Below are 26,918 nucleotides of genomic sequence, written 5' to 3' on the forward strand. Positions count from 1 at the left end.
CTCCCCCGTCTCATGCTCTCTCTCTCTCATTCTCTCTCTCTCAAATAAATAAATAAAATCTTTAAAAAAAAATGGGGATAATGTAATGCTTATAACATATTTAAGATAAAGCTTGAAATGTTAATAACCATTATCACTGGCTTTGTATCTGTCCATCATCCCCAAGTAAGCATAATAGAGAAGATGCTAGCCAGCTGTTTGGAATGAAGGAAAAAAAGAACTGCTGCTCCTGTCAAATTCTAGATTTTATTATTTAGTCACAAAAGCGAATGTTCTCTTTGGCAGTTGTAGCCGATTTTGTCATGAATAAATTTAACCTTGGAAAATATTTTTTTGAAAGTGTTCTATCTTCCTCTCCTACTTTTTTAGGTGCATTAAAAAGTATTCATTCTGAAACAGTAATGTACAAACTCTCGGGCTTGTCAAGTCCATGCCCACTGTGGAAAACTATGTGCCTAGAAACTCGCATGTTTGGGATTTTGACTTCTGTCTTCCAGCATGTGAAGTGCAGGGAATGTCGGCTTTCCCTTACTAATCTTGGTTTGGTGAGCTGAGCTCAGTAACTCACCTTCAGTTAAAAATATATAGTTTTATTCAGCTTATGGCTCAATTGTTTCCTTGCTTTAAAAAGCCTTTCTTTTATATGTCTCAAGTGCTGCTTGCAATATAAAACTAAATCCTAAATTTTAAAAACTTCCATAGCTAATACTCTGCTAAATGTTTAAAGCCTGACATTTAATCTGCGTGAACTGAAGCTCTCTGATTTCACTGTTTGCGGCTAGTAAATGTCACTCTAAACATTGTTGCTTTCACTCACACTTAAGCCTTTCATCTGCAGTGGGGGCAGTGTGTCAGAGAATTCTTTGTGTGCCACTCTAGCAATGGGGAGAAAAAAAGACTCAGCCCAGCCTTTAAACAGAGTGAAAGAAACTGCTTGGAAGGCAAAGACGACCCTGTTTTTATATGGTGCTTGTGAACGCACAATCCTGACTTCTACCAGATACTCTTAAAAAGGAACTATATTAGCTCGGTCTGAACAGGGTCCCCGCTGAGCTCATACACAGTTGCCAGCCAGACAGCTCCCCACTCTTTTGTGACTGGAGGGGGATGGGAGGGCAGGGGGAAAGGGGTAGGAGATGTTGTCATTACTTCACTTTTGCCTGCAGGAGGAATCTTGTCATCTTCTGGCTCCCCAAACTGTTTTCAACCTGGGTGTTTTATTTCTTAGTTCCTGAAGGCTACTGGCACACAGATCAGCTCTCACTTTTCATCATCTTGACATGAAATGGAAAATCAGTTTGTGGCTATTTTCATAGCCAGTGATTTACTCCTGTTCTTTTATCTGTCTCCCCTTTATGTTCTTTGTTTGGACATATTTTATTTCCCGTGTCTGCAGCCTTTCGTTCTGCTGGGATCTCTATGGCCGCTCTTCCTTCGCCTGCCTCCTCCCTGGCCCCCAGCTCCCTGCCCCTTTTGTGCGCTTGTTGCTTCCTGCTCAGCTGCCCGCCTTTCCCCTCTCTATCTGTTGCATGCCCTGCAGGTGCCACCTTCACCGCTTCTCCGTATCTTCCAGGTCCCTCGTCTTTGTGTACCCACAGGGCTCAATCAGGAGTGGCCCAGGCTATAGCCAGCAGCAAGCAGACATGCTGAACTCACCCCTAACCACTGTTGTGGACAGACAGATTATCAGCTAAATTCTTAGGCGTACATGGGTGTTTACGGTGGCGGATGCCACTGCTTCCAGTTTCCTGGCAGCCGCATGGAAGCATGAATTGAAACCTGGAAATAGAACGTTCTACAGGAAGCACTAGAGTGGAATTTTAGGAAACCATGGGCTTTTCCATCAGACATAGATTCACGTTTCTATTCTGTTGCTTATTAGCTTTATGGCCTTGGACAAATTCATTCATTCATTGAACAAATATTTATTGAGTGCCTGTTATGTGCCTTGTGTTTAGCTTTTAGGAAACCAGTTAATGGCCCTCTCTCTTCCCCTTTTATGTTTACAACCAATTGAGAAATACGACATAGGAAGGAAAATATTAGCTTTATCGAGTGATAAAAGCCAGATTGGAGGATTTGGCTTTTCTCTGTGGCCGCTATGGGTTTCCTAAATCTTCTCCCCTGAATTAGACTGTCCTTGCCTCTCTCCTCTACTCAGCACACAACCCAGGGTAAAGGATAGGTATGTAAGATTGACAGGCTAGAAGAAAGAGAGTGAAAAAGCCCATGGGCCTGCCAGGGCCAAGCATCCTGAGTCTGTTCTAAATTCACCGACCAGGCAAGCCACTCCTCCTGTGCAGGGAAGGGTTGAGTGAAAAGACAGAAAAAGGCACTTCGCTCTTCCCTCCAGGGAGACAGGAGGGGTGCATTTTCCCCCTTAACTGTGAGCATTACACTTCATTAGTGATTACCATAGTAAGCAAAATAAATCTTGCTGGTCTGTTTCTTCACCTGTAAAATACAGATAATCATACCTATCTCTTATTGTGGCTATGGAGACTAAAATGAAATGTTACTATTTACAAATAATCTGAGGACCCGTTAGCCGTCTTTCTTTGATCAGGACCAGCCTGACGTAGAATTGGTCATACAGGGGTCTGATTTGTCTTTGTTGCTCCCTCTCTCTTCTCTTTCTGAGCCCTAATTTGGCCATTTTTTTCCCCTCCTCATTCCTGTTTAAAAAAAAATAAGTGGGAATACTGGTCCTCAAGCTTTTGATTTTCAGTAAGCACACTGCCAAATCTTTTCTAATCCTGGCTTACGTGTTTAAAAAAAAAAAACTCATTAATGTGGACAAAGAAAGCATTTGGAACAATTAAGTCTACTTTAGCACTACAAAACTGGCTGTACCTGCAGGGTCACTAAAGGACAAATACGTGGCTACAAACAGGTATTATTCCATGGGAAGTATGTGCCTTGATTCCTCATGTTTATTGTTGTTATATTAACTTGAGCAATGCTCATGAGTTTCAATATTACTGTAGAAAATAATCCAGGTGAGCCTTTAAACCATGGTGATGAAGGAAAACAATACAGATAGGGAGTTTTAGGAAAGAACTTTTAGGGTGTTTGGACTCTATGTTGGGGGCAGCAGGAAACCCTTGATGATAAGTGATAACACGATCAGGTTTGTATTTGAGGAAAAAGTCTCATGTATTTGAGGGAAAAGTCTCATGGCCACACTGTGGAGAGTGGAGTGGAGGAGGAGATGAGCCTGGAAAAGCAGGTAGGAGGCTCTGAGGGAACCAAGTGAGAGGCTCATCCCAGGTAGTGGAGATCAAGGGCAGTGCCAGATTGAAGAGGCTTTAGAAATAGAATTGGCAGGGTTTGGGTGAGAAGGGGGACAGAGAAATACATCCGACACTGTTTTTTAAAGTTAAAATAAAAAGGGAGCACCTGGGTGGCTCAGTCGGATAAGCATCTGCCTTTGTCTCAGGGTCCTGGGATTGCGCCCTTCATCGGCTCCCTGCTCAGTGGGCAGTTGCTTTTCCTTCTGCCCCTCCCCACTGCTCGTGTTCCCTCGAGAATGCTCTCTCTCTCAAATAAATAAATAAAATCTTTTAAAATATACATATATAAAGTTAAAAAGATTTCAAATGGTAGTGCTGCCACAGGCCGTTCCCCAACAGATGAGAGGGTTAGCATGGGGAATCCAGCCTGGGAAGACAGAGCCAAAAGAGAGATGGAGTTAGCCAGCAAGAGGGGGTGGACCACTTCCCCAAGAGGGAGCTGGAGAGGGAACCCCCTGGCAGGTCAAAGCTGCAGGGTATAGTATAACACAGGGATTTGCCTTCCACTGACTGCAAAGAGGAAAAAAAGGAGGAAAAAGGAAGACAGCAAAAAAGTAAGCCACTGTGTTAGGAACATTTGGGGGCCACATGCTTTCTAGAATGTGAGGAGGTCATGGACTCTCCTGCCTCATACACAATTATGTCTAACCAGTTTTTTCAAAAAACAGATATAACAAAAGTACTTAATCAGATACTTAGCTAGATGTTATATGTACTGTGGACTATGTCTTTATTTTATTGGTTTTTTTTTTTTTAATTGCATTCTTCTTTTGCCTTAAATTGCCTAGGTTAGAAAGAATTCAGGCCCTGGGACAGGCTTTCTCCTTGTAGTCTGTTTTTATAGGATGCTACAAGAATTTGTGGATTTTAAAACAAAGATCTAAAAACTGTGAATAAGAAAAGATCAATGAATACTCTTGCAAAGTGGAAGGAGAAGGAGAGGGGAATGATTTTATGGCATTAGAACAGTCGGTGATGTTCTTCTCTCACCCTTTGCTATCTATAGATCGTCTAAAGGTTGTTACTGATTGAACATAATAGCACCCACTGGCCCTCGTAGCAGAGCACTATTGGGCAGATCAATGGTGAACACACTAAGTTTTATAAGCGATTATATAAGGCAATGAAAAAAAATATTTCCTCTGTTTAAAGACTAAAACTTTTCTGTTCGTTTCATAGTATCAGACTGGATAGTTTTTTTTTTTATTTTTTTAAAGATTTTATTTCTTTATTTGACAGAGAGAGAGAGCACAAGCAGGGGGAGTGGCAGGCAGAAGGAGAGAGAGAAGCAGGCTCCCTGCAGAGCAAGGGAAGCCCGATGTGGCACTTGATCCCAGGACCCCAGGATCATGACCTGAGCCGAAGGCAGTCGCTTAACCAACTGAGCCACCCAGGCGCCCTGGAGTGGATAGTTTTTAACTAATGACATGTTATCAAAAGTTTTTGTTTTTCTTTGTAGAGGCAATGTACAAAGCCATTGTTGTTTTTTGGGTTTGTTTTGTTTTATTTTGTTTTGTTTTGTTTTTTGAGGCATTTTGTGATGTTAAACCACCCACCACCACTGGAGACCCAATAGTGAATCAGCAGTCTCTGCCAGCCCCCGCAAGACTTTTTTTGTGCACCCATTCTGTGCAAAGTACACGAAAGGAGCTGAATGCAGTACCGCGTTTGTAGATTGTAGACTCCCCGATGGTTCGCTCATCTTCCCAGCCCCCCCCACCCTGCCAAGAAAAATGCCAGGCATCATTATAATTCCTTATCCATGTTAACTCACTCAATCCTTACAGCAACCCTACGATTTAGTTACCTGCCATTTTCAAGCCCCATTTTGTGGCTAAGAAAACTGGGGCATAAGGGAAAAAATTGATTTTCCCCAAGGTTTGACGGCTACTAAGTGGCAGAGATAGGATTCAAACCCAAATAGTTCGAAACTGCAGCATCCACGCTGTAATCATTGTACTGTGCTACCCGCTCTGCTCAGGACGTTACTGTTGAATTCGTAAAAAAATTTCCTAATAACGACATACAGGTGAGACAGCCCAGAGTGATGGGCTAGTGGTAGCTATTAGAACTACAACAGGGATTTTAACACACTCGATCATAATTAACATCAGATTTAAAGTTAGCGTCTGTCACGTGTGTGAGTGCCTTGCTCCAGTTCTCTCGAAATCCCCTTGCCAGCATCTTCCCCAACAAAAAATTACCCCGGGTTTGTTTTTGGACCCAGCGCTCTGTTGGAAAGGCTCAAACCACAGTGAGCTGGCAGGGGAGGCCGAATAGGCTGGACAGGCAGCGGGGGCAGGGGTCAGGAACAACAATGAAGGAGCGACATTGAAGGCTGTGCGACGCTTACTCTCCCTGGAAACGCTCAGTCAGACTCAGGAAGTGTGATTTAATCCTGGCGAAGAGAATTCTGTTTTATACCCTAGAATAGACCTCTCACAGAATTTTATTTTCAGTCTTGCCCTGGGAAGCTTTAGCAGGAAAGAATTTGGTGTACGTTACTTGTCCTCTTCACCGGACTGCACAAAATAAGGGTTTATTCTTCTCTCAGCCCACCTCCTTTTCCCTAACAAAGCTCTTAATAGAGGACCTGAGAACCTGCTGCCCCAACAGAAGATGCCTGGACTGGGGCCCAGCAGTGCCCTCAGCAGGGTTTTGGGGGAGGAGGAAAGACCCTTAATGAAGTCAAAAGAGCCACTGTTGATCTTGAAAGAACATCAGCCATACAGATGACATGAGGATTCTTTTCCCCCTTCGGCTCTAAGGCTCATCTTTTGGTATTTGTTGTGAGACAACCCTAGGCAGAAAGACTAAGAAAAATAATAGCAACTATGCGTAAGAGACTTGCTGAGTTCTAAGTGCCTTGCAGACCTTACCTCACTTATTCCTTACCATAATGCTACATGGAAAGCACTACTTGGATTCCCCTTTTACAGATGGTGCAACTGAGGCACAGAGAGGTGAAATAATTAGCACAATTCACACAGATAGGAAGTGGCAGAGCCAGGATTCACTCCCAGGCAGGGTGGCTCTAGAGTCCATGCTCTCTCCTGGAGTCATGCCCTTTCCCTGGACAGTCAGTTGCTCAGATGCTCCATCTTGTTCACAATTAGAAACTATTGTTCACAATTAGAAACTATTGTTGCAAAAAACAGGGGTTCCATATTTGAATTAGAAAGCCTGGAGGTTGGGTATTCTCTCCGTAGTAGTTGAGAATCTCTCCTTTAACAAAATTTGGCTTTTGGTCAGGTAGGGTGTTTCTCCGATTACCTGCTAGATTAAAACCTATTATTGCCCCTGCCCTTAAGATGCAGAGCCCCACCCCCGACGCCCTGCTTGTCTAGCCCTCCCCTCCTCAAAGACCCAGGTTGTCATCCAAAAAATGTGCGGCAAACCGTTCCCCCATGTCAGAGATGCTTCTTTAGCGTGGGTGAGATGGGGCACGTTGGTAGTTACAATGACTTTGAGTGGCAGAGGATATGCAGCCTTGCCACCTGCTACCTCCCTATTAATTAATGTCCCTTTCTGTCCTCTCACACCTCAGGTGCCTTCTCTGTATCCTGTCCTTATTCTCAGAATGCTGTCAACTAATCCTTTTTAGAGCATTAACCGACAATTAAGGAGCTAAGTTCTAGTCCTTTAAGATAGGTCTCCCCAGACTACTTGATTTCTAAGAGTCTAGCCAAAAGAGTTCTGTCAGCTCTCTCTGCTGGTAGGAACCTCAAGCTCACTGAAAAGCTCCTCCAGATGAGTTCAGCTGGGCTCCTGCCCCCAAAGTGGTCTTGCAGGGTGAGAGAGAGAATGGCCTTTGAAGGATCACCAGTAGCCACATCTCCTTCTCCCTTGGCACACACAGATCCCTTTTGCAGTAATAAGTAAATGTAGATGGGGTGCCAGTCCTCTTCCTGTAGTGTAGACCAGAGGTTTACAAGCTCTAGTTTCCAGCAAAATGTGGGAGCTCGTTTAAAATGCATAGACCTGGACTCTGGGCCCAGAGATACTGCTTTAGAAAGAATACTTGGGGCCAGAGCCCCTGGGTAAATGTGATGTGGAAGGCTGAGAAATACTAGCATAGTATTCAACCTTTGCTGGTTGTAAGGGAACTGGGATAAACTCATTGCTTCTCTCAGTTCCTGCCAAAGTAGCTGTCTTCTGAGTCTCTAATAGGAGAGAGTCATACTTAACAAAACTCGGCTGAAGGTTGAAGGCAATAAAAACCTCAAAAAACACGCTGATTTTGACAAGCAATGTCATTCTGCTTCTGCACGTTACTGATGGGGTCAGGTGCACCACTGCTAGGATTTTGATGAATTGTGTGGTGGACCACTAAAGGGCAATAACTTGTGAACACCTGAACGCACAGAGTGAAGCGCATGTTCTTTGGAGACTTTGACAGCTTATTCAAGGTGTGGAATCTAAGCTTGGCTGCAGAGTACCATGTTTAACTGGTACTACAACTACTTACTGCATCTCAATTTGTTGAATAGGATCCTTTGCCTTTGTTTCATTGTCTGAATGTCTCTCTTTTACACACACACACAACCAGAATCTCATAAACAAGTGCTTCTATATATCCCTTTGACTCAGAATTAAGGAATCAGATAATCCTCTATAAAAATTCATAAACATTTTTTTATACAGGCATAGCTTAAAGATATGGATTTGGTTCCAGACCACAGCAATAAAGCAAATGTCACAATAAAGCAAGTGAAATGAATTCCTTTGGTTTCCCAGTGCATATAAAAGTTATGTTTACACTATACTATAGTGTACTAAGTGCAATAGCATTATGTCTAAAAAACTGCCCATACCTTAATTTAAATATACTTTATTGCTAAAAGATGCTAACCATCATCAGAGCTTTTAGTGAGTTGTAATCTTTTTGCTGGTGGAGGGTTTTGCCTCGATGTTGATGGTTGCTGACTGATCAGGGTGGTGGCTGCTGAAGGTTGGGGTTGTTGTGACAATTTTTTTTTTTTAATTATTTGAGAGAGAGAGAGCATGCTTGAGCAGGGGAGTAGCAGAGGCAGAGGTATAAGCAGACTCCATGCTGAGCATGGAGCCCGATGCAGGGCACGATCTCACAGCCCTGAGATCATGACCTGCGCTAAAATCAAGAGTTGGACACTTAACCGACTAAGCCATCCAAGTGCCCTTTGACAGTTTCTTAAAATAAGACAACAGCGAAGTTTACCACCTTGGTTGATGCTTCCTTTCATGAACGATTTCTCTGTAGCATGTGATGCTGTTTGATAGCATTTTACCCACAGTAGAACTTCTTTCACAATTAGAGTCAGTCCTCTCAAACCCCGCTGCTTTATCAACTAAGTGTATGTCATATTCTAAATCCTCTGTTATCATTTCAGCAGTTGTCATGGCATCTTTTTTTTTTTTTTTAAGATTTTATTTATTTATTTGACACAGAGAGACATAGCGAGAGAGGGAACACAAGCAGGGGGAGTGGGAGAGGGAGAAGCAGACTCTCTGCTGAGCAAGGAGCCCGGTGCAGGGCTCGGTCCTGGGATCATGACCTGAGCCGAAGGCAGCCGCTTAACCGACTGAGCCACCCGGTGCCCCTCGTCATAGCATCTTCACCAGCAGTAGATTCCATCTCAATAAACCACTGTCTTTGAGAAGCAGCTCCTCAGCCGTGAAAGTTCGATCATGAGATTGCAGCCGTCCAGTCATATGTTCAGGCTCCCCTGCTGCTTCTAGTCCTCTCCCTGTTTCCACCGCATCTGCAGTTCCTGCCTCCGCTGGAGTCCTGAGCCCTCCAAGTCACCCATGAGGGCTGGAATCAACTTCTTCCAGACTCCTGTTCATGTTGATATTGTCACCTCTTCCCATGAATACAAGTGTTCCTAACGGCACGTAGAATGATAAATCCTTTCCAGAAGGTTTTCGATGGACTTCACCCAGATCCATCAGAGGAATCACTATCTGTGGCAACTATAGCCTTAAAATGTATTTCTTAAATAAGAACACTTAAAAGTCAGAATTACCACTTGATCCAGGGGCTGCAGAATGGATGCTGTGTTAGCATGAAAACAACAGTCATATCGTCCATCTCCATCAGAGCTCTTGGGTGACCAGGTACATTGTCAATGAGCGGTCATATTTTGAAAAGCATCTTTTTTTCTGAGCAGGAGCTCTCAATAGTGGGCTTAAAATATTCAGTACATTACGTTGTAAACAGATGTGCTGTCATCCAGGCTTTGTTGTTCCATTTCTAGAGCACAGGCAGAGTAGGTTTAGCATAATTCTTAAGGGCCCTAAGGTTTTCAGAATGGTAAGTGAACATTGGCTTTTTTTGTTTTGTTTTGTTTTGTTTTGTTTTTAAGATTTTATTTATTTATTTGCGAGAGAGAGAATGAGAGACAGAGAGCATGAGAAGGAGGAAGGTCAGAGGGAGAAGCAGACTCCCCGCTGAGCAGGGAGCCCGATGCAGGACTTGATCCCGGGACTCCAGGATCATGACCTGAGCCGAAGGCAGACGCTTAACGACTGAGCCACCCAGGCGCCCCTGTCATGATTAATTTTTTTTTAAAGATTTTATTTATTTATTTGAGAGAGAATGAGAGAGAGCACATGAGAGGGGGGAGGGTCAGAGGGAGAAGCAGACTCCCTGCCGAGCAGGGAGCCCGATGCAGGACTCGATCCCGGGACCCCAGGATCATGACCTGAGCCAAAGGCAGTCGCTTAACCAACTGAGCCACCCAGGCGCCCCTGAACATTGGCTTTGACTTCAAGTAGCAAGCAACATTAACACCCAACAAGAGAGTCAGCCTGTCCTTTGAAGCCTTGAAGCCAGGCATTGACTTCTTTCTAGCTATAAAAATCCTAGATGACATCTTCCAATAGAAGGCTGCTTTGTCTACATTGAAAATCTTGTTTAGTGTAGCCACCTTCATGACTTACTTTAGCTAGATCTTCTGGATCACGTGCTGCAGCTTCTATATCAGCATTTGATGTTTCACCTTGTACTTTTATATTATAGAGATGGCTTCTTCCCTTAAATCTCATGAAACAACTTCCGCTAGAATTGAATTGCTTCTCTCGGTTCCTACCAATGTTCCTGCTTTTGAGTGTATAATAGGAAAGAGTCATTAGTGTAGGCTTTGGCTTAAGGGAATGTTGTAGCTAGTTTGATCTTCTATCCAGACCACTACAACTTTCTCCATAACAGCAATAAGGCTGTTTTGCTCCCTTATCATTTGTGTGTTCACTGGAGTAGCACCTTTAATTTTCTTCAAGAACTTTTCCTTTGCATTCACAACTTGGCTCACTGTTCAGCAACTTTTGGCCTGTCTTGGCTTTCAACATGCCTTCCTCACTAAGCTTAATCATTTGTAGCTTTTAATATAAAGTGAGAGATGTGAGACTCTTCCTTTCACTTGACTACTTAGAGGCTCTGATAGGGTTATTAATTGGCTTAATTTCAGTATCATAATGTCTCAGGGAACAGGGAGGCCCGAGGAAAGGGAGAGAGATGAGGGCAATGGCTGGTTGGAAGAGCAGTCAGAACACACAAATTTATCAATTAAGTTTGCCATTTTATAAGGGTGCAGTTTGTGGCTCCGTAAAACAATGACAATAGTAGCCATCATGATCATTGATCACAGATCACCATAACAGAACTAATAATAATGAAAAAGTTTAAAACATTGCAAGAATTACCAAATGTGACACAGAGACCTGAAATGAGCAAGTGCTGTTGGAAAACCAGCAATGATAGACTTGCTCCATACAGGGTTGCCACAGACCTTCAATTTGTTGAAAACAAAAGCAAAAACAAAAACCACAGTACCTGCGGAACACAATAAAGCAAAGCGCAATAAAACAAATATGCCCTGTACCGCCAAAATAATCTGGGCATAAATTATCTAAGGAAAACTGCTGACTAGTTTTCGTTTCAGCAAGATAGATATTTTATTCATAGCTACATGGGGAAAAAATTAGAGAAGGATCATGAAGAAAATATCCCTTATCGAGTTAAGAGGGGGCCTTGATAAAAGTCAGGAATTATATAATTGCTCTGATCAAGCCAGTTCTTCCCGTTTAGAAAGGATACTCCCTTCTCTTATAAAAATGTTTACCATTTTTCCTTTTTAATCTGCTGAAAAGCTTTCCTAATCCATCCTAGTCCAGTGGCATGTTACAGTCTGCCACTAATTTCTCTATTAAAGCTATAAAATATTAGTAACAATTGCCAGAATTTCACCTTCAGTTAAACTCCCTGCATCATTATCTGCCCTGGAGCCAACCTTGCCTTTAGCCACTTGCAGCTAACGCCAGATCTGGTTGACAGGTGTAGGACAGTGCCGGACCAAGACGGTGGACAGGAGAACTCCAAGCTTGTCTTCGAAAAGCTGGGTTTGAGTCTCGGCCATGTGATCTTACAGAGGTTATTTGAGTTCTCTGTGCCTTAGTTTTCTTGTCCAAAACATGAGGATAACAGCACCCACCTCAAGGTGAGGGCGATTATAAGATTTAAGTGAGGTAATTACGCAAGATGCCACACAGGCTCTGTGTCTGGCAATAGTAGGTGCCTGTAAAGGTCAAGGTCTTGCCCTTCTTCCTCAGGTGACAGGGAGAGGATTGAACTAAATGGCTCCCAGAGGTTGCATATAGCGCTAGCAATCTTGCTTCTGGAAGAGCAACTGAGTATAGGGCATGGGGAAAGCAAAAGGAAAAAATACTGAATTAGTACAATTCAGAGATCTCTGTAAAATCATTTCAGACAGTTGAAAATATAATGAAAACAAAAAAAATACCAAGAAGGCAAGAAATGTCACCTTAACCATTTGGTCCTGAGAACAGGAAAACTAAAAGATTCAATTTCCACAACTGCTTCCAGGAAGGGTTAGGAAAACAATGTTTGGTTGGCCTGACAATGATCTAATAACGATACAAAGCAGGCGTGGCTTAACCAGACCAAAAAAAAAAAAAATCCAAGTTTAAATTTTATGTATTTACTTTTTTTTTTTTTAAAGATGTTATTTATTTATTTGACAGAGAGAGAGTACACGAGCAGGGGGAGCAGGAGAGGGACAAGCAGACTCCCCATGGAGCAGGGAAGCCTGAAGCGGGGCTCAAACCCAGGACCCTGGGATCATGACGTGAGCCGACGGCAGACACTTAACCAACTGAGCCACCCAGGTTCCCCTGTATTTACTTTTTTTATGATGGAAGATCAGGGAAAGGCAATGAAATGCCAACCCAGTGTGTCCCCTGACAACCGCAGAGTTCTTTCACCTACCCTGCACTTACAGTGGGAGGGTTGGCTGTCAGCATCTACAGAGTGCCAAACCGTGTGGAGCCTTCGTCTGTAGGACCTTACTAACATGGACTGAAACTATAGTTGAGTGTCCCTGAGTTGTGGAGGAGACACTGGAGCCTGATGTCAGCGTGTCTCTGCCACCTGTTTAGCTAGCATCCGTGTTGCTGAACCTAAACCCAACAAATCAGGAAGGTCACCAGAAGGTTGGGAAGTCTAGTTTCCCATACAAAGGGAAAATAGCCAACCCCTGTTTTGAAATGAACAAGATCAGGCTTATTCATCATGTTATCAGGCTTGTTGACCATGTTGCGGCCCTCAGCTTTCACGACCACTTGGCCACAGGCCGAGAAGTACACTGCTGGGGCTCTGCAGACCCAGAGCAGGGACACTCAAGAATCCTTCAGTCATCTACCATCTGTGCAAATCCAGAAAATACCAGTGCTGGTCATCCGGCTCCTTCCATCATTTTTTTACACAGGCGTCACTTGGAGTAGAGCAGGCAGGGCAAAAATATGACTGGAAAATAAAGAGACCAAAATGGATGGTTGGGTTGCTCTTACAAGGTATCCTCTGAACGGTAGGATAAATCATGCCAGGTCAGTGCTACTATGCCTGTGACAGAGAAGAGCCTTATGAGCACTCCTAAGAGTTTGAAAAATGCCACAATTACACTACTTGACCTTTGGATGGATTATAGTACTAACTGCCATTTACTGGATTTTCACCATGGGCCAAGCACTATGTTAGATGCTTTACATGTATTATCTTATTTAATCTTCACAGTAACACTATTACGTAGATGCTGTTTTCCTCATGTTCTGTTTGTTTCTGGTTGATTACTCTTCCTCACCCCTAACATTCTCTGCCTCACCACTACAAACTCCCAAGAAGGAGAATACATTACAGCTTATTATTCGCCTCCCCACAAGGACATCAGACTAGGGTCATCTGGCCCTGCGTGTCTTTGTTTCCAATAGGTACCACTAGAAGTCAAACTCCTGAGACAGAGCTTAACAGCTCTGTTAAATTATAATCTGTCTCAAGCACACCAACCCCTCCCCAAACCCCAAACCTCTTCATTGGCCCTCGGTAACTTACAGTCAGTCCACAAAATCTGCCTCATCTTTCCTGCCTTTTGCTCTAACTGATGTCTGATTCACTCAGAAGACCGTACCACTTCATCAGATATTTGCTCACAGATCCCCTCCTCCCACATCTTCCTTGACCTCCATATCTCCTATTTCCTTATCCTGCTTTATGTTGTATATTTATATGTGCATCTGTTATTTTCTGTCTGCCCACTGGAATGTACACTGTGTGAGGGCACAGACTTCTGTTCACTAGTACATCTCTAATACCCAGAACAGTACCTGGCATATTATCTTTGCTCAATAAATATTTGTTGAATGAAGTAACCCATAAATGAGGAAACTAAGCCATGGAATGGATGAGCAGTTTGTCCCTGGTCACAGTGCTGTGACACAGCCAGCCCAGGTCTGTGTGATTGCAAGTCCCTGGCCCATAAGCGCCATGTTGTCCAGCTTCTTGATGATCATGTGAATGCAGTATGAGCAAGAATATTCTGGCTGAACTGGAGTAATCAGTGTTGAGGTGTCAGTATAGGGAACTAAATCAATTGGGCAGGATCCTACAGGCCAAAGTTTACAGCTCTTTTTTTTATTATTACATTGTGCAGTATTGTGATTTAGAAGAAAAGTGTGTATTTGGTCATTCAGGTGATCAAAATATATTTCTCATGTATATTTGATCTTCACCCACAGTTCCTGACTCAAAGCTCCTCTATAACCCTTGGAATTTCCTAAGTGATGGGAGCAGTAAAGGTTTTGGGTTTGTTTGGTTTTTTCGTTGTTTTTTTTTTTTTTTTTTTTGGAAAGCCCCTAAGATACAGGCTGGTTGCCAATGTAGCCAACTATGTGATTAGAGGGTTTGAATTTTCAGTCCCAGCCTCCAGGGAGGGGAGAGGACCTGGAGGTTCGATTAATTGCCAGTGGCCAATGATTTAATCAATCATGTCTGTGTAATGAAACTTCCATAAAAACCCAAGAAGACAGGGCTCAGAGAGCTTCTGGGTTAGTGAACACATGGAGATTTGAGGAGAATGGTAAGCTCTGAGAGGGCCTGGAAGCCCGGCATGCCCTTTCCCCATACCTTCCCTGTGTATCTCCTCATCCGGCTGTTGATCCATATCCTTTAACATCCTTTGTAATAAATCCATAATCTAGTGAATAAATGGATTTTTCTGGGTTCCATGAGCCCACCATTCTAGTAAATTAATTGAACCCAAGCAGGGGATCGTGGGATTTACAGCCACTGAGTCAGAAGTACTGGTAACAACATGGAGTTGCTGTTGGTATCCTGAGTTCAAGTAGGTGTTTGGAGACTCCAGTTTGTAGCCTGTCAGTCAGAAGCACAAATAACATCCTGGGCTTGTGACTGGTGTGTGAAGTAGAGGAAGGTTTTGTGGGACTGAGCCTTTTACCCATGGAATCTGATTCTGATTCTGTCTCTAAGTAGTGTCAAAATAGAGTTAAATTGTAGGACACCCAGCTGGTGTCTGGATCATTGGTGGTGTGGGGAAGCATACACACACTCACACACACACACGCACACTCACACACACATTGGAACTGGGTCCAGGAACTTAATTTACATTAGGAACAGTTTTTTTGCGTTGTCACCAAGCCAAATACAAGTAACTGATCATTTGAGGAGCCAGCAATAAAATCAGTATCCTTACAACATGAGCACATTAGCCTACATAAAAACAGTTTATAATTTACTTACCTTTTTGATATGGTTTAAAAGAAGATGAAAGCTATACCTGGTTCTAGAGAAGTAGGGAAGTATCCAGGTGGACCGTGGCATGTTCTTGCAGCAAAGCATCGAATGCCTATGTAGAACATGGAAGGAAAGTAGCAATAGAATTGGAAAAGTAGACCTCAAAATGCTATTTACACAATGATGACAACTCTGAAAATTCTGTGTTAGCAATAGAATTGTAAGAGACCTTAGGTTCATAAATAGCCGGTGATTCTAGCGTTTAGGATTTTATTTGGTTATTTCTATGTTGTTTTTGATATTTAGATGTTTCTGTTTAACTGTTAATACTCAGATGATTAAATATACATAAAAAAGAAGAAATACAGTGTACCATATTGTGAGCCAAGGAGTACGTCATCCCATCTGCTCCACATCCTTTTCCTTCCTGCTGTCCACCTCCACTGCTCACGGACACTCGGCGCTGCCTTTCCTCGAGCTTCACCCCAGCCTTCTGGTGCTCTGACGGTAACCTCTACGTGTACAGACCACCTGCTCTCCAACTGGATTTTCTTCCTCACTCCCTTGATTATTCTCGGATGCTTCTCTTTCCAGTTTTCTGAGCTGTTCTCTCACTTATCTTGCCCTCCTCCTCTCTGGATGAGGCCTTGCACCTGTCCTTCCCATACTGGAGTGCTTGCTCACCTGGCCCTTCTTTTTTTTTTTTTTTTTAGATTTTATTTATTTGACAGAGAGAAATACAGCGAAAGAGGGAACACAAGCAGGGGGAGTGGGAGAGGGAGAAGCAGGCTCCCTGCAGAGCAGGGAGCCCGATGCGGGGCTCGATCCCAGGACTCTGGGATCATGACCTGAGCTGAAGGCAGACGCTTAACGACTGAGCCACCCAGGCGCCCCTCACCTGGCCCTTCTTAAGGCCTCGTCCTCATCTGTGTTTCACTGTGTCTACTTCCTGGGCTCACGGTTTAGCTCTCTGAGCCTGCCTGAGCAAATCCTATGCCTGTTCTGACATTATCCACTCCTCCTCTAACTCTGCATTTGCTACTCTCAAAGCCTTTGTTCTTCCCATACCAGTCTGGGTTCTTGGTAATAAACCATAAGAGTTTACTCTGGCTGATTGAAACAGGAAAAGAATTTAGTGAAAGGCTATTGAGAACTACAGTTTTGTGATTTGTAAGAAATATATATTTGGTCATCTGAATGACCAAATGTATATTTCTCTTACATATTTGGTCTTAGTCCAAGGTTCCCCGCTCAAGGCTCCTAAAACCCTTGGAATTTCCTGTGATAGGGCAATGAATGAGTCTTTTGTTATAATAATGAAGGTGACTTTTGGGTCCTGGTTGCCAGGAGGACCAACTCTGTGATTAAAGGGTTGGAATTTTCAAGTTCCCCCCACACCTACATCTCAGAGGAGGGAAGAGGGCACTGGAGGTTAAATCAGCCAGTGGCCTGTGACTTAGTCAGTCATGACCATGTAATGAAGTCTCCATCAAAGCCCAAAGGACTGGGTTCAGAGAACTTCTGGGTTGGTGAACACTTGGGAGATTGGGGAGAGTGGCATGCCATACCTCACCCTATGAGTCTCTTCATCTGGCTGTTTATTCATATCCTTTATCATATCCTTTATCATATCCTTAAATAAATTTAATATAATTGTTTCCCTGAGTCCTGCAAGCTGCTCTAGCAAATTAAAAGAATGTAAGGAGGAGGTTGTTCTAACTTCCAGTCTATAGCCTGTCGGTCAGAAGCACAGGTAACAGCCTGGGGCTTGTGACTGGTGTCTGAAGTGGGGGATGAGAGATGGTCTTGTAGGACTGAACCTTTAACCTGTGGAATCTGGTACTATCTCTGGATAGATGATGTCAAGATTGAGTTGAATTCTCAGTTAGACTGCTGGTATCCGAGAACTGCTTGATGTTGTGTATAGGGAACCTGCCCCCCCCCACCCCCCCACACACACATACAAATACTTTGGAATTGGGATGGAACCTTTTAAAAGAAATGCTCTCAGGATTACCGAGAAAGCTAATACAGTGGGATTAGAAAACATGGAGGGACAAGGTAGGAGCTGAGCAGCTAGGACCACGGCCAAAATTCCATGGCCGTAGAGCTGGTCTTGGAGGACCCTGCTGCCATCACCGCTAGACAGAACACGGCAACTGTCACCACTAGGTTTGGACAGGAGACTTCCAATGGCACCTTTGCCACAAGAACAGTTTCTCCTCCAGAGTTGCTTTTCTATACCGCTAGCCCCTGGTCAGATCTAGGCAGAAACATCTGGCCGGGTCACTGGCCCATCCACTAGCTGCAAAGCAGACCTAGAAAGGAGTCTCACTTGTGGTATGAGAGGTGGGCTCTGCTTGCTGCCGCAGTTCAGTGAGAAATCGCTCAAACAGATTCTAGGCAGGAGTAGAACCAAAACACCGCATGGCCCATTCCCAGTTCATGACCGTTGTTTTATTAAACTTTCTACAACTTCCTTAAGTCCTTGAAGCAGTTTCTTCTAACCTCTCACTCAGCAAGAACTCTGGAACATAATTCAGTGCAAAATTAAAACCTTGGGAGTCAAGATTTATATACAAAGATGTTCAAACAGCATGATTTAGAACAGAAAAAAAAAGGAGTCTGTCTAAATTTCTACCAATAAGGGAAGAGTTAATTGAATTATGAAATATCCATAGAATTAAGTATGTGCGGTTATTAAAAATCATGGATTTTTTTAAAAAAACTTTTTATAACACTCAAAACTATAGTTAAACAGAACTTTACAATGTTTATATACAAGCTCTCACAATTATGTGTGTGCACATATGATCCTATTTTATAGTAAAATATATAAATGTTTATATAAAGACATTCTTTGAAAGAGAATGTTAACAGATTGATGAGATTGGAAAGATTACTCTTTTTCTTTATGCTTTTTGTAGTTTTCACATTGAGCTGAAAATTATTATAGTATTTAGAAGAAAATTGGCTGGGGGCAAACTTCGGGTGCCATCATTTTTATCCCTTGTCATGTCCTCAAAAAGTACAGTTTTTCCCAAACCAACCTCAAACTAAACACTCTGAATTCTAACTCTTTTCTCCTGGAGTAAGTTCCTCCCTCCCCACCAGTGTGTTCCCACTGCTCTTTATGTTCACATACAGATCATTGGTTCCTGCTTACCTCACCCGACTCTACTGGAGCTCTCCTTCCCCTCGGGTGCACTCTTCCTCTGCCCTGTATTTTAGCCCAAAAATTTGCTGCAATAGCCATCTCTGAAGTTTCCATTACTCTTCTCTTGGCCAAATCTGAGGATCTCTATCTTTGGAGCTTTGGTGACCACAAGACACATTGATTCATTATGTTTGGCGTACTTTTGGGCACAGGCTAAGTCAGATGACCTTGTAGGTTTTTCTTATTTTTTTAAAATAAGAAGGTGCATTCTTAAGCACCTCATCTGACTTTGCTTCCTGTTAAGCCTTACATCCAAGCTGTTTTTCTCCCTGTATCTCCGGACTGTTCCTACACCTCACTGTTTGGTCCCTTCCACATCTCCCCATTCATTGTCTAGATAGTAAAGCCAATATCCTATAAACGGAAGTGTTAATTCTGAAACCTGTGACCTCCACAGAGACTACCTGTCTGAGCCTGCTCAGCTTTGACAGTGGGCTCAGTTCTCCAGCTTTATCCATGGCCCTAGAAGCTCCGCAGAACCTTCCCTGCAGCTCTGTTCCTGTGGTTCATGAGCTCTCTCCAGCCTCTGCCTCCACCAGCAAGAGGCTGTTTGAAAGTCTAGCTTTCAGGCCGGTACCTCAAGAGTTGGACTCTGCCTCTCTGTCCATTCCCTGCAATTGTGGCCCTGGTCAGACTCTCCATCTGGCTTTCAGTCTCTCCTTCACACATTCCCTATTGGCTCACTCTCAACTTCATGGTCTCTTACCTTCAAACCAATCCAGGACCCCAAAGGTCCTGGCCCATATTCTGTGTATGGGGTTCCTACTAGGCTGGGAGTTGAGTTCAGACTACCCAGGTTAACTACATCTCTTCATACCTGCTGATGTTGTGTTTCAGCCAACGGGACTTGACCTGTCCCAAATCTACAGAACAACAATCCTCTTGTAACTGTTGATCCTTGATCCGGCTCATGCACCCTCATGACTCATATTTATATTAGCCCTGACCTCTGTGTTCTCTAGACCTATAAGTTGTATTATTCTTAGTACATCTCTTGGATTTTCTACTCTCAGAGAAGTTTATTGATCTGTTAATTCATCTTGCAGGCACATACTGAACACCTACCAGTTGGCACTGCAAATAGAGGCTAGTCAGGGAGTTAGACAAAATAAAGGGCTATGTCAGTTAGTATACTTTTTATTACTACTGACAGAATTCCTGATTCATACTGCTTAAGCAAAAGTGGAATGTATTCCCTCACATACCTGGCAAATCTAGGGATAGATCTGGTTTCCTTCAGGCACAGCTGAATTCATGGATTGTAAATGCTACCTTTGGGACCTGGCCTGTCTTCATCTCTCAGCTCTGCTCTGTTCTACTTTGTGATGGCTTCATTCTCATGGCAGCAAGATAAATGTTAATGGTGCCAGGCCTACATCCTCCTAGGCCCCAGTATGGCAGAAAAGGCACTGCTCTCTCAGCAGCCCCAACAAATGTCCCACTATATCTTGTGATTTCTCACTGGATTAGGTGCTCTTCCCTGAACAAGTGACTTTTGTCAGAGAAATTCGGTGCCCTGATTATTCAGACTGGAGTCATAGGTCCTCTCCTTATACTTGAGTATGGAGTCTACCCCAGCACTTAAGTTGAGAGAGAGATACAGTGGTTCCCCTGGAGAAAAGGCAAATGGATGTGGGACGGTTGGGTTTTTTTGGTTTTGGGGTTTTGGGGGGGGGCTGGGGGTTTTTTTGTTTTTGTTTTTGTTTTTTTTAAAGATTTTATTTATTTATTTGAGACAGAGAGAAAGAGAGACAGAGAGCATGAGAGGGAGGAGGGTCAGAGGGAGAAGCAGACTCCCTGCCGAGCAGGGAGCCCGATGCAGGACTCGATCCCGGACTCCAGGATCATGACCTGAGCCGAAGGCAGTCGCTTAACCAACTGAGCCACCCAGGCGCCCCGGGGGGGTTGGTTTTTTAAAAGCTGTCAGTTACAGCCATTATGTTTATGAGGAGTGCATATGATAGAGTTACAAACAGAGTGGAGTGTAGCAAATAGAACATTGGACTCCATATACAATAGGCAAAGAAGGATTCCCTCCTTTACCCCTCACTCCTTCCTTTGAGCAAAATTTAGTGAGTGTCTTTTTTGTTCCAGGTGCAGAATATAGATTGTCCTAGACGTTGACCCTGCCCATAAGGAGTTTACAAGGTAGTGAGGAGGAGAGAGAATAAAAGCAAGGCCCCCACATTGATTGAGAATGTCCATTTTAAGAAATAAAAATATGAAGAGTGTTCTGTGTTTTTTATAAAACTACAAGGACAGTGCCAACCGTTGTATTATTTAACATTGTTTAACATCTTTTTTACTTAATTCTGTTTTGTTCAATGCTTGGAATAAGTCTTTCTGATCTGCTTCATTAAATAGTGGAAACTCCGTGATCCACAATTTTTTAATTTTTTTGCCTAGGCTTCTGTAAACCTCAGAGTTAAAACCTGTGGTTAATTAAAAATAGCTTTCCTTAGCCTAAGTTTTCCTTGAAACTAATTTGCCCTTTTTAAAAAATACTTGATGTATAGTTTTGTAGTTTTGTCGTACCTAGGACTTTTGTAGTAAGGCGCTTCAAAATAGAGATATGACAGAGATAAACAAATGAATACCTTTAACTTTTACTTTTATCTTAACAGTCTCTGCTTCTGATCTATAGCAGGTTGCTAATACATCTCCCACCAATGCCAGTCATTTCCCTGCGTGTAATACAGACATTTCTATCAGAGTATTCACAGTTTGTGTATACAGATAGTGAGATGAACACATGTGGATATGTACATTTTTTAAAGGCAACCAACATGAAAATATTTTTGTGACATTGAAGACCCAACAAGTAATGTTTACATTATTTTTTACCTGTAGGTTTTATTTTATTCTGTACAATGGAAAAAAAGAGAAAAGCAACAAATAATCCAGGGTTTAGGGAATACGTTCATGCAGTGGTTCTCCACTGGAGACATTTGGCAATGTCTGGAGACATTCTTAATTGTCTTGACTACTGGAATCTTGTGGGTAGAGGCCAGGGATGCTATTAGACATCCTACAATGTGCAGGACAGGCCACCACAATGAAAAATTATCCTGTCCAAAATGTCAATAATGCTACTATTGAGAAACCTTGCATTAATAGGATTTTTAGAATTCTAAACCCTGAAAGGATTCAGAACGATCTTGTAATTTAGGCATAAGACAACACTAGAGGCAAATTAAAGTCATAGAATTAAAAAAAAAAGAATCGTGGAGCTGACAGGGAAGGTCATTTAGTCCAGTCTCCCTTTGCATATGGTAACTGAGTCACAGGAGAAAAAGTGACTGAAGCAATAGAACTCCTCCACTCCTGGGGCGCCTGAGTGGCTCAGTCAGTTAAGCGTCCAACTCATGATTTCTGCTCAGGTCATGATCTCAGGGTCATGAGATCGAGCCCCGCATCAGGCTCCATGCTCAGCAGGGAGTCTGCTCCAGATTCTCTCTCTCTCTCTCTCCCCCTCCCCACTGTGCGCTCGCGCTCTCTCTCTCTCTCTCTGTCTCTCTCTGTCTCTCTCTAGCTCTCTCTCAAATAAATATGTAAATCTTTAAAAAATAATAATAAAAAAAAAACTCCTCCACTCCTAAACATGTGATAAGGCAACTTCCCCAGTCTCTCTGTGCCTCAGTTTTCTATTCTACAAAAGGGACAATAAAACTTGCCTCAAATGATTGCTGTGAGGAGTAATTGAAATAATGCATGGGAAATGTTTAGTTCCGTTCCTGGCCACAGTGAGTTGTTGATAAAAAGTGGGGTAAGAGCCGAGATGGTGACTGTCATTACTGTTGCCCCAGCTGGTTGAACCCTGTTCCCGACTCTCAGTCCCATTTCCTTTCTGTTGCACTGCCTTGAAAGGTTATAGGGGCAACTCAATAGGGACTAAAGAAGACTAGTCTGAAAAAGAGCTTAGTAGCTGGTAATTCAAGAAAAACTGAACAAAAATTCTTCAGAGAGATAGGGGATTAAATTGTAGGTAGACACTTTAAGGAAGGCACAAAAAAAGATTGGTTCCCACCTGAAACAGGCTACCTTCTCTCTCCCCAAAGTTCTGTGAATGATGTGCCAGGTGGTCATAGGGATCAGATAACCTTTATCAAACCCTTAGAGCCCTGGCCATGTCTTACAGCCCTGACAGGGTGTCTGTCCATCGGGGAGAATCTGAAATGCCAAGATGGTCAGGCATTGTATCTGGGGACCCTTTCAACTCTAAGATTTTCTGATATCTGATAAGTTTTGTGGACTTTGTGCAGGAAAGATCATGTGACATTGTAGATAATGCCCAACGGGCATACATACACAACCACAAATCTCCTGTTTTATCATTTGTGGAATTTAAAAAAATGTTTTATTAGGGGCATCTGGGTGGCTTCGTTGGTTAGGCATCCGACTTTTGATCTCAGCTCAGGTCTTGATCTCAGGGTCGTGAGTTCAAGCCCCAGGTCGGGTTCCATGCTAGGTATGGAACCTACTTAAAAAAAAATGCTTTGTTAGGTTTTACTAATTCAGTTGATCAGTAGGAGCATATGATTAAGATGTTTCTGCAAATACTTTTTTCTCTGAAAGTAATAATAAATTACCTTGCCAACAATTCTGTGAAATAGGTTTCCTCTCATTTTCTTAAAAGACTTTTAAAAATTTTTTGCAGTTGCTCTAGGAGTCAGTTTTTTTATTTCTCTTGTTATTTTTGCCAACTAAATTGTTTTTAACCAGTGGCTGTCTATAAAAATTAGCAGAATTCAAAAGCATTAAACTCTCTGGACCACAAGCACAGATTAAATTTTCTGGAGGAAAAAATCTCATTCATTTAGTAGCCTTCTCTCAAATATCCCATTTGTTGAATTGAACTCCTGAAATGATTCTATACCCCACAAAGACACTCTACATAGACATTTTCTCCTACATCTTACATGTCAGTGCTCCAACTGTTCTAAAGATTATTTTTTTTTTTTTAAGATTTTATTTATTTATTTGAGACAGAGAGAATGAGAGACAGAGAGCATGAGAGGGAGGAGGGTCAGAGGGAGAAGCAGACTCCCTGCCGGGCAGGGAGCCCGATGCGGGACTCGATCCCGGGACTCCAGGATCATGACCTGAGCCGAAGGCAGTCGCTTAACCCACTGAGCCACCCAGGCGCCCCTAAAGATTATTTTAAAAAAGCAACAAGCACAAGTTGATACATGAGAAAACAACTACTCATAGCTGACTTTATCTGTCTTCTATGTTTTTGTGTGACATTCAAGATCCACAGAACATCTGGAGAAGAGCAGCACATACACGTCCAGTGAATGCGGGCTGAGCACCGGGCACTGTGCTAGACACCTCTGGTAGCACAGGGCACGCCACCCAGGCCCAGAGAAGTTAAGCTGTTTGCCCCAAGCCACACAGTTAATAAACAGGAGAGCCAGCAACACAGCCCTGCCTGGCTCCTGAGTGCATGGGTTTTTGCTGCATACTAGATCTTTACAAGGAATAACTCAAGGCTTAGAAAAATAAAAAATCTCCCATAAGATGTGACTGGAATTTTTTCATTTTAGATGCCTCATTTAGATGTTATGTTAATTTGACCTTCAATTTTTTTTTTTTTTTAAGGTGTTGTGTAATGGACCAGGAACATGTGTTCCTATCTGCATATCTGCCCTTCTCCTTGGGATACTAGGAATAAAGAAAGTGATCATTGTCTATGTTGAAAGCATCTGCCGAGTAGAACACTTATCCCTGTCCGGAAAGATTCTGTTTCACCTCTCCGATTACTTCATTGTTCAATGGCCGGCTCTTAAGGAGAAGTATCCTAAGTCTGTGTATCTTGGGCGAATTGTTTGACAAATGACAACTTCTCTAGAATTTTGCAGTCAACCATATTTATTGTAATCGGGGTAGGAAAAAACCATGTTTATCATAAAGGCTTCTGAAGGTCCTGAGAATTATTGGTGGTGAAGAGTAAAAAATGTGTAAATAATCCAGTAAGGAAACTGAAGGTGCTCTTATAAAAAAAACATTAAGGGGCGCCTGGGTGGCTCAGTTGGTTAAGTGTCAGACTCAGGTCATGATCTCAGGGTCATGAGATCGAGCCCCGTGTCAGGCTCCCCGCTCAGCATGGAGTCATCTTGAGATTGTCTCTTTCTCCCCCTCTGCCCCTCCCCCCACACTTGTGCTCTCTCTCTCTCTCAAATAAATAAAATCTTTTTAAAAAATTAAATTAAAAATAAAAATGAAACAAACATTAATAAACCATTAAGTATTTATGCCTCTATGTACCAAATTTCTTTTCTTTTGTATCACTACCTGCAGGTTATCTTCTGACTTGTTTTAGTAATTTTTTCCTACAGCTAAATATAATATTAGTATGATTAGTAACATTTCCTGTTCTGCAGCTCTTTTTTTTTTTTTTTTTTTACAATATTCTGCATTGTAAAAAGAAAAGAAAGATATTTCTTAGTTTTTGTTCAGATACAGCAGGCTCTGTTTCCTCTGTGGAAGCAGTAAAGTCCCTGGTGAATCCTTTTAGCATAAAGGAAGCAGTCATATGACGTGGGCTTCATGACAAGTTGCACTCCGCTGGCTTCCAGAACTGTGAGCATAAACCAGTATCTTTTTTTGTTCTTCAGTTTTGCTCTGTGAGCCATTGCCCTCAATCCAGAAGATCCTTTGAAATCCCTTGTTGAATCGTTAAAATAAATTAAAAGGTGATTCTGTTTTTCTGGAACCCAAACTCACAAATTCACAATGGCATGGCTGTCGTCATCCCTGGCATTTTGAGATGGTTAGGCTCGGTAGAGTGTACTTTTACTAAACATTTATGTGAGGGCTTGCTATGCGCCAGGTATTCTTCTAATCACTTTTCAAATCTTAGCTCACAGAATCCTAATAACAACTCGGTGAGGTCGGGACCGTTATCATCTCCCTTCTACAGATGACCAGTAAGTGGCAAAGCCGAGATTCCAGCCGCGGCAGCCTGGCTGGAGGGCGAAGCCCGTTTCCCGGGCGAGCGGCCTGTGACATCACACACGGACCCACACTCAGGAGGGCCCTTCATTGCTTTCCTACTCTGCTGTCACGGATTTCTTAATGGACGTGGAACAAGAGACCCGTTCCCCACCAATCATTTCGTTGGTCCTGCTTGAGAATCGGTGCCACCCTGCCAAGTCCCTGCAGTACAGCCCTGACGGCCGGGCTGGGCAGCTCCTCATCAAACGGAAGTCCTGTCCCCTCCCGCTAAGCTCTGTCCTTTAACAGCGAGACGTCTCGTAGCGTTTGAGGTGTTCCTTTACTCAAATCTGTTTCGGAAGTATGATGTACATCTCATAAATGGTAAGAAATTATGACGAGACGGAGTGTCCGTGAAAATGCATGAATACCTGAGAGGTTGCACAGTGAGCATGCTGAGGCTGACCTAGCTTTTATCGCTCTTTGGGCAAATCTTCCCTGGAAAAAGTAGGCACATCTGTCACCAGGACGCTTTCCTAGGTGTTTGGCTGAGAAGACTCTCGGAATAGGGAAACTATGTTGCTGTCTGGTTCGGTGGCCTTGGGACAGCCAGGAGGTAGTTCGTCGTGTGCTTTGACTTTAATCATCGAACGTCAGGTGCTGCGCCCGCTTCCGTTGATGGCAAGGCCTGGAATGTCAGATGAAATAAGCCTCTACTTCTCTAGAGAGAAAGTGATTTTTTTTAGGGATAAGAGCATGTACATTTTTTCACCTTTGAGTTTTGTTCTGCTCTGCACTTTGTTCCTAAGTGGCACTGGGTCCATAGTTGACGCATGAAATTGGACTGCGTTCAGTCCCGGTTCCGTCCACGCCTGTCTGCACGCCGGCACAGCTTGCCCCAGCCCCCGCAGGTGATCCTGCTGCCGAGGCTCCTGTCGGCCCAGAGCGCACGAGGCTTAGGCCACGGAGAGTTGTTAGAAAAGATGCCATCATTTTTTCCAGAAATGTATGTCCCAGATGTTTTGCAGAGCCTTAACTTAGACAGTGGTTAGCCTGGAATGTCAGAGGGAAAAAAATCTCATGTATATTATATCACTAAAGATTTAGGACTATCTTCCCGGATTGCGACTGCTGTGCACACGTTCAGAGTGAGGTTTGCTCGGTTCCAGATTATTTGGTAAACAAGCGCCTGCTCTGCTCTGTGTTGTCGTTATGGCTAATTCAGGTCCTCAAGGTCACATTAGCAAAGGGGCACAGCTTGAAAAACATCGTGCTCTAGTCTCAACTCAAACTGAAGATCAGTGGCTAGCTTGTCCTTTTGCATTGCTCTTGAAACATTCCGGAATGCAGCTCTTACTGGAAGAGACTGTTCACGAAAAATTAACTGCAT

At 43.0% G+C, this 26,918-nt stretch overlaps 1 protein-coding gene across 4 annotated transcripts in view; it reads left to right on the forward strand.

Moving 5' to 3' along the window:
• The window catches only part of ALG14 (ALG14 UDP-N-acetylglucosaminyltransferase subunit), a 105,442-nt gene that overhangs the window by 71,631 nt on the left and 6,893 nt on the right, over positions 1–26,918 (forward strand). Inside the window, exon 4 of one of the 4 annotated variants that reach the window (XM_035017980.1) lies at positions 25,515–26,172. The exons of 1 other annotated variant lie outside the window; for it this stretch is intronic. In XM_035017980.1, the coding sequence (XP_034873871.1) occupies positions 25,515–25,670 (156 nt within the window). In that variant the 3' untranslated portion in view covers positions 25,671–26,172. Of the gene's footprint in view, positions 1–24,193; positions 24,617–25,514; positions 26,173–26,918 lie in introns of those variants that run through there. 2 more of the 4 variants (XM_035017977.1, XM_035017979.1) reach the window with 2 other exon arrangements.

Source organism: Mirounga leonina, unplaced genomic scaffold, assembly GCF_011800145.1.
Source record: "Mirounga leonina isolate KUSES-001 unplaced genomic scaffold, KU_Mleo_1.0 Mir_173, whole genome shotgun sequence".
Classification (NCBI taxonomy): Eukaryota; Metazoa; Chordata; class Mammalia; order Carnivora; family Phocidae; genus Mirounga; species Mirounga leonina.